The 13,360-nt window shown below is 51.3% G+C and overlaps 1 protein-coding gene across 1 annotated transcript in view; it reads right to left on the bottom strand.

Moving 5' to 3' along the window:
• Nucleotides 1–491: 491 nt before the first annotated feature.
• The window catches only part of ITGB5 (integrin, beta 5), a 144,151-nt gene continuing 131,282 nt past the window's right edge, over nt 492–13,360 (bottom strand). The window contains exons 13-17 of the mRNA XM_011971614.1: nt 11,105–11,327; nt 6,556–6,656; nt 3,755–3,874; nt 1,927–2,093; nt 492–1,261 (exon numbers count right to left, since the gene is read on the bottom strand). Of these exons, the coding sequence (XP_011827004.1) occupies nt 1,166–1,261; nt 1,927–2,093; nt 3,755–3,874; nt 6,556–6,656; nt 11,105–11,327 (707 nt within the window). The 3' untranslated portion in view covers nt 492–1,165. The remainder of the gene's footprint in view (nt 1,262–1,926; nt 2,094–3,754; nt 3,875–6,555; nt 6,657–11,104; nt 11,328–13,360) is intronic.

The following is a 13,360-nucleotide window of genomic DNA, read 5'->3' as shown; positions in this document are numbered from 1 at the left end:
GACAACTATCTCAGATATGGGAACCTAAGAGGACTTCATGGCCCTGCAGGAAAAAAGCTCAAATGTACTTTTTGCACTGGGCCTGCATGGGACGTAAGTGTTTCGGGAGTGAGGGGAGGCCTTGGAAGGGAACTGCTATTGCTAATGATGTTTAAGAGGTGACTTTGTGTGGGAACCACCACTCAACCCTCGCTTGTCTGCACAATCTATTTCCAGCCTCAGCTCCTTAGAACAAGGGAGGGAGACCAGGGGGTGGTTTTTATGGTGTCTAGCCTGGAACTCTGTCAGTAAAAGCTGGAAGGGGCCAAAGGCATCTGCTCAGTGCTCCCTTGCACAGCCCTGACTGCCCCGAGCACCTCATGCTTACTGATAAGTTGTAGTCTGGAGTATCAGACCAGCTTGTGTCCCACCCCTGAGGAAGTACACGGCTGCTTCAGTCCTCACTGCGGGCACCATTTTAAGTCCGTTCAGAAAGAAACAAATACAGAGAGTATCAGACAAACACAAATTCCTTTGGTTTTAATCTTTACTTTCAATCCCAAACAGTCTTGTTTCTTTTCATTACAAAAGTACTAAACAAACACGGACAGGAGAGGAAACTGACATTTGCAAACGATGTACCTTCGACAGGCATCTCAACGGCCCCATCACCAACACCTGTATGCAAGGCCTAGCCATCAGGCAGAAAAGTCTCCGGACTCAGAACTACACCATAAATGCAGGATCTTTTTATTTCATATAAAAATGATCAATGTGAAAAAAGCCAAACTGTATGCTGGTTTTACACACTCTGACCCTTCCTGACAGTCCTCTTGTCTGGCCAGGTTCGGGGCCCAGCACTCCTGGAAGGGAGAGACAGCCCAGCATCTCAGTATTTCATTGGGACAACAAGCTGGATGTGGCAGGGAAAGCTGAGAGCGCCAAGGTCCCCTTGCTTTATCCCAAGCTCGGAGAGATGCAGCCTGGCATGGCTCTGGCCTAGCAGCCAGGTGACATGGCCAGGCACCTTCCTGCGCAGGCAATGTGGGCGCCTGGCCCAGGCTCACTAGAAGGTCTTCTCTGTGGTGCCTACCTAGGGAGCTGTGATCAAGCCGAGCAGCCGTGCAAGGCGTTTCAGTCTGACCTTTTCATTAGTTCCCCCTCCAGACGCTCGGAGAAGGAAACATCAGTCCACAGTGCCATTGTAGGATTTATTGAACTTGTTGAAGGTGAAGTCCACAGTGTGCGTGGAGATGGGCTTTCTGTACAATGGGTTTGAAGCCTACAGAACATGGTGGGGAAGAGGATGAGGACATATGTTAGCTCACACACTCAAACCAGCAGACGCCGCTCTAGGATCCCTTCCCAGGTCAGCCACCCACGACAGCAGCAGGCAGAGCACTCAGGAGGAGATGGCCATGCGCTCTAGGACAGCTCTGTGTTCCCCGGGAAAGCCCTCGCCTTCTCTAAGCTTGCACTATCCACCTCTGGAAGGAGGAATTGGGTCAGAAGGTCTCTGAAGTCCCTTCCAGCTTTAACAGAAACCAAGCCCAGGTTCAGCAGGCACTGACTCTGCACTCAGTCCTTTGGGCGTTTGCAGTCCGCCTGGGCTGACCAGACTGCAGGTGTGAGTGTTGTAATGGACCATAAGAATCTGAGCTTTCCTGTGGGTCTGTGGTCTCTCTGAGACTGATCAGACTCTTCCTGAGGCACGCCCAGCGCCTCTGCCCCCATGACCCTCCTGATCTGGGTTTGGAACAGGGATCTGTGCAGGTCACTCTGCACTGGGGTTGTGCAGTTCTCTCCGTTCAGAACTGGGCACAGTCTTTCTGGTGTTCTTTGTTTTTAATGCCAAAGACATTAGTGAGCCTCTATTGCTAATGTACCACTGAACTCAACCACGCCTCTGAGCTTGAAGTCTCTGCTTCCCATTTCCCACATGCTTACCATTTCATAGCGGGCCCTGGATCGCTCGCTCTGGAACTTTGCAAACTCCCTCCGGTCGTGGATGGTGACGAGCAGCTTCCAGATAGCCAGGAGTGCGAGCCCAACCAGGAGGATGCTGCCGACCACAGCCAGGAGGATGGTCATGGCGTTGGGGGTGTTTCCACACTCTGGGGGGACCAGAAACATGGTAAGCAAAGCCACTAGCATCACCATGCCCCTCCCACCCCCCAGCTGCAGGCATTTCTGAGATAAAAGTTGCACCCCTCCCAAAGGCCTTCTCCTTGGCTCTCCCTTAGATCCTCAGGAAGGTTTCCCCAATATACAAAAATGAAAGATTCAAAAGGGCCAGTGGCTGTTCCAAAGTCACACAGCAAGTGTGGCAAAGTCTAGATGAGAGCCCTGGGGCATAGCTGCCTTTCCCCTCATGGGCAGCACCCATGCCCTGCCTGGCCCGGTCTCCATTGTGGGATGCTGGACCCGCTCAGCTTTCATGTACATGGTTTCAGGAGCAGACTGGCAGGCAGGAGGTACCATGAAGCCACTTCTACAAGGTCTGGGCTGGGGGCCAACATTTGTAAGCCTTTAGTGTGGAATTCCTTGGAGTAAATGTGCTTATTTTCAAAGAACCGCAGAGACAGCACTGGAAACAAAGCTTCATTCTTACAGGCGTGTGTCCTAGGCTGGTACCACACTTCTCTCTGCCTCTGGCCTCAGGAAGGCACATTATGTGGTTGGGCCCAATTTGGAAAAATAGTTTGCAGTGCTGTCAACTGAAGAGAGCAAATCTTTTTCTGCTCCACCCCTGCCTCCTCACCCCCAAGAAGAATGTAAGGGGTGATATCAGAAATTCCAGTTACTCCAAGGCAAAGGCTATTGGTCCCTGAGTCCAAGCAGAGGCAGAATTTTGGTATTTGGATTACAGCTTGACCTCTTCAGTGGTTCTGGAAGCTGAGCATGGGAGCAGCAGGAATGTTGAACCCAGCGCTCCGTTGTCCTTGGAATCCACACTGGGAAGAGCAGCGGCCCTGCCCGGGCTGTGTGTGAAGCTGGATGCTCCCTGACTTGAGTGATACCCTGCCCAGCCCAGGTGGTCCAGATGCCCTGCACCCTCCCTGCAGAACACAGCAGCTCCTTGCTGCCTTTGGCTGTGCAGGGTAGGTATGTTCTGTGGTTACTTTCACCTCTGAGCTCCTCCAAGAGAAGACTCTCCCAGGGACAGGGCCCTATCCTTCTATAACTCCCATTGCCCTGACTCACGCCCCCCTAGAGCTTTGCCCCAAGAATGGGCCCCCAGCTGCACACTCATCTTTCTTCTAAACTCTAGGAGTGGAGCAGCAGTGACCTTAGATCTGATCTTCATGAGAAATTGTACTGGTTAGGTGCAGTGGCTCAAACCTATAATCTTAGCACTTTGTGAGGCCAAGGCAGGTGGATCGCTTGAGCCCAGGAGTTCAAGGCCAGCCTGGGCAACGTGGTGAAAACCTGTCTCTACCAAAAAAACACAAAAATTAGCCCGGTGTGGTGGTGCCTGCCTGTAGTGCCAACTGCTCGGGAGGCTGAGGTGGGAGGATCACCTGAACCCGAGGAGGTCAAGGCTGCAGTGAGCCATGATGGCACCACCGCACTCTAGCCTGAGTGACACAGTGATGGCCTGTCTAAAAAAAAAAAAGAAATAAAAGAAAAATAAGAAATTGTATCCCTCCTCTCCCTGGAGTTTGGAAAGGCCAATGAGGAGAGAAAGGACAGTGGTGCCAGAGAAGGGAATGGCATCAGAAATCAGAACTGAAGGCTGGCTGAGTGGGCCAATCCCCTCGCAGCCCTCACCTACCTGGCTCCCTGAGGACGGTCAGGTTGGACTTCCCACTGGGGAGCTCCGCGTAGGTGAACATCATGACGCAGTCCTTGGCGGTTTTGTAGAAACAAAGCACAGCCTCCTGGTCATCTTTCACTGGAAGAAAACCAAGTGGGAATGGCGTGAGTCTCTCTGAGCAGCCCACAGCCACTGATGGTCGGGGCAGGGAGCCGAGCGCCTTGAAGAAGGAAAGGGCATGGGGGGAGTGGGCAGAAAGTCTTAAGAGGAGGCTGGGCCTTTGAAGATGAGTTCAGGTTTCTCACACCAAGAACGCAGGCCCAGGGCTGAATTTAGATGGCTTTGGGGACACGTGGAACACATTAGAGGATCTCCAAGCCTCTGAAGTGTTAGTCAGGGGTGATGTGAAATAAGAGAAGGTTTTAATGGTATCAGGGTGGGGACGGGTGAATGGATTGGCCACAGAAATTAAAGGGATAAAGAAAGAAAAAAAAGAAAGAGCCATCCCAGCCCCCTTTGAGGCTTGAGTGGGGCTTCATATTTGAGAAACAGCCCAGGCCACTTGGGGCTGAGAGCTGGCCGCAGTGGCCAAGAGGCAGCAACTCCTTCCTGGGATGTAAAATCAAAAAGAACCACAGGACAATGAGGACATTGAGTGAGAGGCTGGTGCCCACCTTGGTGCCCATGCCTGGAGATAAAGTGAGACAGCGTGGAGCTCAGGCTGTCCCCAGCCCAGCCCTGCACGCTGCCCGGCCTCTCTCCTCCATATTAAGAAGCCCCTTCCTCAAGCTGCCTCAGCAACTCCCTCCCCGCTTGCTACCGTTCCCCAAGGTGGAGGCATCCCTGTCCAGGCATTATCTACATTCCAAGGCTTCCCTGGGAGAGGGTTAGCAGGCTGTTTTTAAGGAGGGAAAGGAACTAGGGGAAGTGCAAAGAGAGGCGAGGGGTGAGGAAATGCGGCGGCGATGGCAATGGGTCCTGGGGAGGAACAGAAGGTGAACATCAGGGCGGGAAAATCCCAGCTCTTGCCTTTTTAACCTTTGTAACCTTGCTGCTAGACGGAGCTGTAACCTGGAAGCAGATGAATTTGTGTGGTTATCAGACATGAAAGCCTGGACTTTCTGTCTCAGCTCCCTTCCAGACTGGGTGAATGTGAGTGAGCATGTGAGTGTGTGCGTATGAAAAAAGCCTGGAAGAAGGAAGAAGAAGGGTAAATGATAGATTGGAACATAAGCTTTCTCTGCCGCTCTATCTCAGAGGACTGGGTTGGGAAGCAGCTGTGCATGAACGGCTGTCACTGCTATGAACCAAGCAAACCAGTCCTTGGGCCACAGGAAGGCATTGTTTCCTTCTCTAACCATGTGTACCTGGTTAGGGGCAACCAGCCCAGGTCTGCAGGCAGAACCTGAGGTCAGCCAGGCCGAGCCGCAAGACAGAAGCAGGGGCAGGAAGACAGGCATGTGAGGAACCAGACTGTGGTCTACTCCCCACAGTCTCCTAAGGAGATAGACAGCACCTGGCACACAGTAGGCGCTCAGTGAATATGTGCTGGATGCATACATAGCTCAAATACTAAAAAGTAGCTGGGCATGGTGGCACCTGTAATGGCAACACTTTAGGAGGCTGAGGCAGGTGGATTGCTTGACCCCAGGAGTTTGAGACCAGACTGGGCAACATGGTGAAACCCTGTTTCTACAAAAAATACAAAAATTTGCCAGGCGTGGTAGCATGGTGGCACATGCCTGTAGGTCCCAGCTACTTGGGAGGCTGAGGCAAGAGGTTTCCCTGAGCCCAGGAGGTCGAGACTTTAGTGAGGTATGATGGTGCTACTGCACTCCAGCCTGAGTGACAGAGGCCGTGTCTGGAAGACAAAAAATCCCTCAAAAGCTGTGACTGAAGTGAGTCAAAATAGGGAAGTGGGAACAAGGAAGTCTACAAAAGATGTAAGTTAGGACCAAGACAGACAGGCAGCTGGGGGCCAGGAGTTTGCAGAAGTCAGAGGTGAAGATGGGGGGAAGCCTGCCAGTGAGGGGAGCCTGAGGTGCAGATTCCCTTTCAAGGTGCATAATTCCACCCCCCCAACCATTTAAACCATTTTACAGTGTACAGTCAGTCATTTTACTGAACTCACAATGTTGTGTAACCATTCCTACTAATTCTGAATATTTCCATCACCCTAGAAAGAAATCCACACCTGTTAGCAGTCAGTGCCAATTTTCCCTTCTCCCTAGCATCAGGCCACCACTCATCTACTTTCTGTCTCCATGGCTCTTCCTATGTTAGACATTTCATATGAACAGAACCATATAATACTTCTTTCCATATAATGGCTTCTTTCACTCCGCACTGTGGTCAGGCCTCACTGTGCCGTAGCGTGTGTCAGTACTTCATACCTCTTAGTGGCTCAATAGTGTCTACTGTATATAGACCACACTTAGTTTTCTTTTCTGTTCATCCATTGATGGACATTAGTTCGTTTCCACCTTTGGCTATCGTGAATAATGCTGCTGTGAACATCTTTGTACACATTTTTATATGGACATATGGACCTAATTCTCTAGGCTGTATAACTGGGAGTGGAATTGGTACATTGTATTCTGTGTTTGACTTTTTAGGAAACTGCCAAGCTGCTTTCCAAAGTCTGTACCATTCTACATTCCCATCAGCCGTGGATGACGGTTCCAGCACCGGGTCCTCATGGGGAGCCCACAGTTATGCCCAGGAAGCCTGGGCTGTGCCTCCTGACTCAAGGCTAAAACCACCCTCCTCCCCAGGGAGGAGAGAAACCGTGGCTGCCCAGGCGGCGGCGGCACACTCACCGATGGTGTCCACCCATGTGATCACCTCATCCCTGCACAGGCTGTGGCAGGTCTGGTTGTCAGGTTTCCCGGAGTGGAGCAGCAGGCACTCGACGCAATCTCTTTGGAAAAGAGGAAATAAAGGTGGGTGTCAGACAATGTAGAACAGTCCCACACCTGTCCCTGAGCTCCCGACAGTGCAGGACCTGGGAAGGCTTTCATTTCTTTCTAGCCGCAGATGTTCAGCCTCAGGGAATGTGTCTGCTCTGCCTTTCTTGTTGCTATGCGAGGAAGCCCAAGGGTTCTTGGAGGAACCTGTGTGAGTTTAGTGGCATGTCTTATCTACATGTCAAGTTGCAGACCTTTCAAATTCTGACACCAGGAGCCAAATCCATTTGCACTCTGGTCCATCTAATGCCTGGTGAGGCGTCTGGTCATCACCCAGGGCAGGGATCTCAACCCTCCCACACATTCAACTCTCCAGGGAGCTTTCAAGAGAAACTCCCAGTACCTGAGCCCAACCATACCCCCAGGGCCAGGCTTCCTGGGCAATTCTGATGCATGTCGAGGGCTGAGATCCACTGTCCTGGAGAATCTCGGGCTCCAGCCCCCTTCTCCCTCTCAGACAGAGTCCACCTGCCAGGTCCCCCAGGCCTGCTGTCCTCTTAACCCACGAATCAGTCTACACCAGGCTCTGGCACAGGCTCTAGGGTGATGGCTCCCTCCCAGGGAACCCTTGTTCTTTAACAGGGGCCTCCTCTAGAAAATGGATGAGCAGCCCAAAAGTGACAGCTTGAGCCTCTCTCCTCCCACCTCAGGCTAACGGCGGGTGCTGGCTCAATCAGATAGTGGGTGAAAATGCTTGACTACAAAGTTCAATTAAATAGTCATTATTATACTTTATATCATCAAAACCAAGTTCCAGACATTCTTTCTCTGTCTTAGGAGACATTTGGGAGAACAGGATTCCTGAGGTCACAGGGCGGGGAGCTACGCTCTGGCTGCAGGGCTGTAAAGCTGATGTTCAAGGGGAGAGGTCCCAGGCTCCGCTGGTGGCTGGGGGATGGTGAGCACAAAGCTCCAGGGAGGAGAGGGTTGGGGCGTGTCGTTCTCAAGGACTTTGTGATGCCGTGCTGCCTGGTGGCCTTTGAGGAGAGTGAGACCCCAGGAGAGGCGCCTAGGAAACCGGGTCAGGATTCAAGAGCCAGGTGTGCTGGGGAGGCCACCAGAGTGCAGGGGGTGACCTCCTCAGAACCTCAACTACACGAGGGACAGCTGCTGTGCCGCCACAGGCCTGTGGGGACCAAAGGGGCTGTGTGTCCAGAAAGCTGTCTGCCAAAAATACAGAGGGATGTGCAATTGCAATGTGGTGCCTTTATCAGCATCTGTTTCCTAACACCTTGGGATTAAGAGACCAGCTACTAAAACATTTCCAGTACAGAAACTGTGAAGTGGAGGAGCAGAACTGCCTGGGAGCTCTGAGTCCATTTCACTAAGTCCTCTTTATTTTACGGAGGAGGACTTGAGGTTCTGCAGCCAGGTGCCCCACCTCTCAGACTAGGCCTCCTAAGAGGTTCTGATATGCTTAGGAGCTCAACCATCCCTGAACTGGCCACAAAATCCCGCTCTCCTGGGACTGACTTTATGGAAACATTCTGAAGTTAGAAACAAGATGGTAACTCTCCCAACAGTCACAGCCCCGGAAGGCGGGCAGCTGAGACCTGGCTGGGGGCCAGGAAGGGGTGGCTCCAGCTTCAGTCATTCATGCTGACCCAGCTGCCCCCGACCCACCCCTCCCCGCCATCAGCCTCCCAGATTAGCACAGGGCTAGGAAGAGGGCTGCTTTCGCTCCAGGCCAGGATTCTCTGTCCCTGCCGTTTGATTCTCTGTTGTTAAACCACAGCTCCAGGCCGCTTCCAGGAAACACTCCCTAAGTATCCATGTGGACATATCAGTCTAACTCATATGCCCCATGTACTGGTTGAAACTTGTAATATATTGTAGTCATGTACTAAAATAAGTCTGCCCTTTAAAAAAATTAAGTTGTTTAGAGAGACTTTGCGCTGAGAGCCTGTTAATTGAAATCAGCTGGGGTTGAGTGTGAACTCACCCGAAGTGAAGAGTGTGGTTGGTTAGATCCAGAAAATGAAGACTGGCTGCTCTGAAACCCCCAGAAAAAAAAGGACGTAGGACATTCAAAACCTGGTGCCTCTTAACAAGCAGCAAGTAGAAAAAACAGACTGATATAAGTCACCATCAAAAGGACTTCATTAAAAAAAAAGTTTCAACTAGGCTGTGAAAGAGACAGAGAGGGTCAGTGTGGCCCAGGGACAAATAAGGAATAGTGGGCTGGGTGCAATGGCTCACGCCTCCTGTAATCCCAACACTTTGGGAGGCTGAAGTGGGAGGATTGCTTGAGTTTAGAAGTTTGAGACCAGCCTGGTCAATATTGCAAGACCCTGTCTCTATAAAAAATAAAAATTAGCCAGCTGTGGTGGTGCAAGTCTATAGTCCTAGCTACCTGGGAGGCTGAGGCAGGAGGATCACTTGAGCCCAGGAGTTCAAGGCTGCAGTGAGCTGTGATGATGCCACTGCATTCCAATCTGGGTGACAGAGCGAGACCCTGTCTCAAAAAAAAAAAAAAAAAAGAAGAAGAAGAAGAAAGAATCATGATATTCCCTTGTGGCATCTCTTTGCTCTCCTTGCTCCCTTCATATTGTGTAATGAATAATAAATTGTTAAGTCTATGTCTTCTAGGAAATCAGTGCTTTAAACATTTAAAGCTAGAGCTGTTTTCCCCTGGGCTTTTGACTTAAGGCCAATCCTCCATTGCCTGTTGTGCTGTAGGAAGGCAAGACTAGTTTGATGGGCTCCGTGTGTATTGTCCTAGCTTGACCCCCACTCCCCATTAACCTAGTGTGCCCCAAGGACTAGGAGCATAGACTCAAAAAGGTTCTGCTGCTGGGAGCTGGAGGTGGGGGCACCTCCCTCGGGTACAAAACGTGGATAATGGCTGACTCCATGCTGGGATGGCCACAGCTATCTGGGCTCCAGATCCAGGATCCTAACCTTCCCCAGGCTGTTTCTACTTGGATCTGTTTTTTTCTCTGCTCTTAGCAGATCTAAAGAAGATCTGTTTTTCTTCTTCCTTACTCTCCCCCATCCCCTCCCATTAAACACATTAAAACCCAGTCCTGTCTATCTTGTCTCTCCATCTGCAGCCAGCTTTCAATTACCCACGCCTGGGTTATTTATGGCAAATGTCCAACCAGGGGTTCTGCCACCCAGAACGTTTCTGAGCACAGACTGACCAGCAGCCACTGCAGGCGCAGGGAGCATGAACTCATTTCATTATCAGCCTGAGCCAGACATTTGGAAGGGAAATCTGCCAAGAGAAAATCACAGATGCGTTCCTCAGCCAAAGAGAAGCGACGTTTGTATTATGATTTGTTTCTTATCCTCTGTGTCCCTGCCTCCTTAGCATGGATAATGATGACACAGCTGTTTCTCCAGCAAACTCCAAGAGCAAATGCCACTCCTGCTTTCCAGGGGCATCATTCTGTAATTCCCTCTCATTTGCACTCTGGTGGAGCGTGCGGGGCTGAGCAGAAGGAGGTCAGCACGGCTACGGGAGGCCGTGGCCGAGTCAGCAAAGGCTGGGGCCCAGGTCTAGACAATCTCTGCGTTCAGCAGCAGCGCAGAGCCCGCGTTCTATTATCTGTATAAATGGAGCAGAAAATTCAAAAGCCATTGCAGTGGTTTCTGGCATGCCTTATTTAGGTCGGGTGCCTTTATCTCCAATTTACCCTTTTTGAGACAGAGTCTCACTCTGTTGCCCAGGCTGGAGTGCAGTGGCACGATCTTGCAATGTCCCTCTCCCAGGTTCAAGCCATTTTCCTGCCTCAGCCTCCAGACCAGCTGAGATTACAGGCATGCGCCACCACGCCCAGCTAATTTTTGTATTTTTAGTAGAGACAGGGTTTCACCATGTTGGCCAGGCTGGTCTCAAACTCCTGACCTTAAGTGATCCACCCGTCTCAGCCTCCCAAAGTGCTGGGATTACAGGTGTGAGCCACCGCGCCCAGCCTCTTTCCAATTTACCTTCTGGTGATGTTTGTCAGCATTTCCCATAGGGGTTCTGTGAAACACTGCTTGGGAGATATCAGTGTGGAGGATTAAATTCATTTGAAAAAAGATGCACGCTGTATTCTCCTGTGAAAGCACACAATAGTACACTGAAGGCTCTGAGAAGGTGCTATTTTTGGTACCAACACCAGTTTAATTTCACTTAAATCTGTGATCTTGTAATTTCTAAATGTGTTTAGGAACAGAGTAGCAGTTTTGTATTTCTTGTTGCGTTTTTGTTTTCTTACAAAACCCTTATGGAACCAGTGTTTGAAAGCCACAGTTTCAGTTACTGTTGGTAAGGGTGCGGCTCCCCAGTGAGGCTGGCCGGGTGGGAGATGTGGGAGGTGGGGAGTGGAGGCTGGCCGGCCCTGAGGGCTGCCCGGCTGGACCACAGGCCTGGCCTGGGTGAGAAGTAAGGTGGGGCTGTCGGTGGAACCAGTACCTCTTGGTGCTGCACGCATCCGGGCAGGTGGGGCACTTCTCACACATCTCCCCAAAGGCCCCTGGCTCCGTGCATTGGCACTGCCCACAGAGACAGTGCCCGCGCTCGCTGCAGATCTGGCCATCTTTGCCCCGGCATGTGCTGATGTCTGTCGAGCAGTTACAGTTGTCCCCGATGTAACCTGCATGGCACTTGCATTCCCCGCAGTGACACTCACCATGGCCTAAAAGGATACATGTGGCATATCAGCACCTGCTCACCTTTACACACGAGTGCAGAACCATCTGGTGCCCCGCATGCCAGAACTGGGATTCAGCAGAGAATGGAACACCAGCTCTGCCCTCAGAGCCTATTTGGGGAGATAGAGGGCCTAGAGCCAGGATGAAGGGACAGCAGGGGACCCTGGCAGCTGGTGTGGCCAGGCTGGGTCTAGACTAGTGCTCCAGGTTGGTCCAGAACTTGGCCAAGTTGGGCCACAGGGCCAGGACCCAGGGAAGCTTCTTCCTGCCTCAGTTGTATGAATACTGGCCCCCAAATATGTTCCCACTCCAATCCCCAGAGTATCAATGTTACCTTCTACAGCAAAAGAGCTTTCACAGATGAGATTAAGTTAAGGATTTTGAGATGAGGGATTCTCCTGGATTATCTCTGTGGACCCCAAATGTAATCACCAAGGTTCTTCTGAGAAGGAGTGAGGGAGACTGGACTACGCAGGAAGGTGGCAGTGGGACAACAGAAGCAGGATGCTGGCTGCTGGTCTGAAGATGGGGAGGATGCCAAGAGCCAAGGAATGCAAGGAATGTGGCTGTGGAGGCTGGAAAGGCCAGGAAGCCGATGCTCCCTGGGAGCCTTGGAGGGAGTGCAGCCCTGCTGATACCTCCGCGTTAGCCCAGTGAAAATGATTTCAGGCTTCTGACCTCCAGAACTGTAAGAAAATAAGGCCGTGTTGCTTTATGTCACTAAATCTGCAGTCATCTGTTACAGCCACAGCAGAAAACACAGTTGTTCTCCCTGAGTCCCAGTTAGAAGCTGAATTCCTGCCCAGAGACCCGAAGCCCAGAAATGGATGATTTAGGAGCAGATGCTGAGAACAGGAGCAGCAGCAGCTAACACTCACCAGGGCTTCCTATATGAGCACCTTACACGTAGAAACGTGATGAATCCGCACAGCGACTTATGGGGCAGGCATTATTGTCCTTGTTATATGAGAGGTGAAACCAAGACCCAGAAAGATGAAGCAATGGTTGATGGTCACACAGCTGGTGGCAGCAGAGCCAGGACTCAAACCCAGAGAGTCTGGCTCCAGAGTCCATGATCTCAATGCCAGGGTCTACTGCCTCCTATGAGCACACCCAGCCAGGGCGAGAACCTGTGGAGGGATGCCCTGGCCCTTCCTTGCAGGGGGTCCTCTCCATAGCCTGCAAGGGTGGAGAGGCGGGCGCTGCCCCACTCAGCAGGTGTGAGGGCAGGAGTATCACTCAGCTCAGAGGAATGTGTGTGTGTGAGAAAGCAAGTGTGTGTATGAGTGTGTTTGAGTACAAGTGTGTGTAAGTATTTAAGTGTGTGTGTGAGAGAGTGTGTTTGGGTGCAAGTGTGCATGAGTGTGTGTGAGTGTGCTAAAGTGTGAGTGTATGAGTGTGTGTTGAGTGCAAGTGTGTGTAAGGGAGGATGTGTGTGTGTGTGTCTGAGTGTGAGAGTCGTGTGTTGGAGTGTGAGTGTATGTTTGTTTTGGAGTGTCAGCATGCTGGACTGTGAAAAGACTAGACAGCGCCATCTTCCAAGGGACCAAGGGCCTGACAGTGGATTCTCCATTTTCTACACAATCAGAGGCAGAATACAGTGCTATAATTGGTACTTTTTAAAAAATCGACTTTGTATTATTTTTTTCCCTAATGCCATTATGTGAAGGCTGATATTAATACAACCAAGAGTTTCATTTGCTGAGCACCACCCACAAACTAGTGGGTGACTGGAGAGGTGGAGTGGGGAGTCCTTTCATTTTACTTCCACATCTGAGTCAGTTACCTGGCTTGTTAACTGGATCCCAGCACCTTCCCTGGGACCACCAATGTGTGTGGCCCACAACATAATATAGGTCAGGACTCAACTCCGGAAAGCCTCTTCACCCGCCACTTAACTTCCTGCCCCTGCTTCCCCGGGCTCCGTCCACTCTCTGGTGCCCAGAACCTGTAGGCGGCAGGGAGACCATCTGGACAGCCAAGCCTCCCAACCCTCCAGTGCTCAGACAGCCTCTCT

The sequence above is a fragment of the Mandrillus leucophaeus genome, unplaced genomic scaffold, assembly GCF_000951045.1.
Source record: "Mandrillus leucophaeus isolate KB7577 unplaced genomic scaffold, Mleu.le_1.0 Scaffold123, whole genome shotgun sequence".
NCBI lineage: Eukaryota > Metazoa > Chordata > Mammalia > Primates > Cercopithecidae > Mandrillus > Mandrillus leucophaeus.
This window is presented reverse-complemented; position numbering and strand designations above follow the sequence as displayed.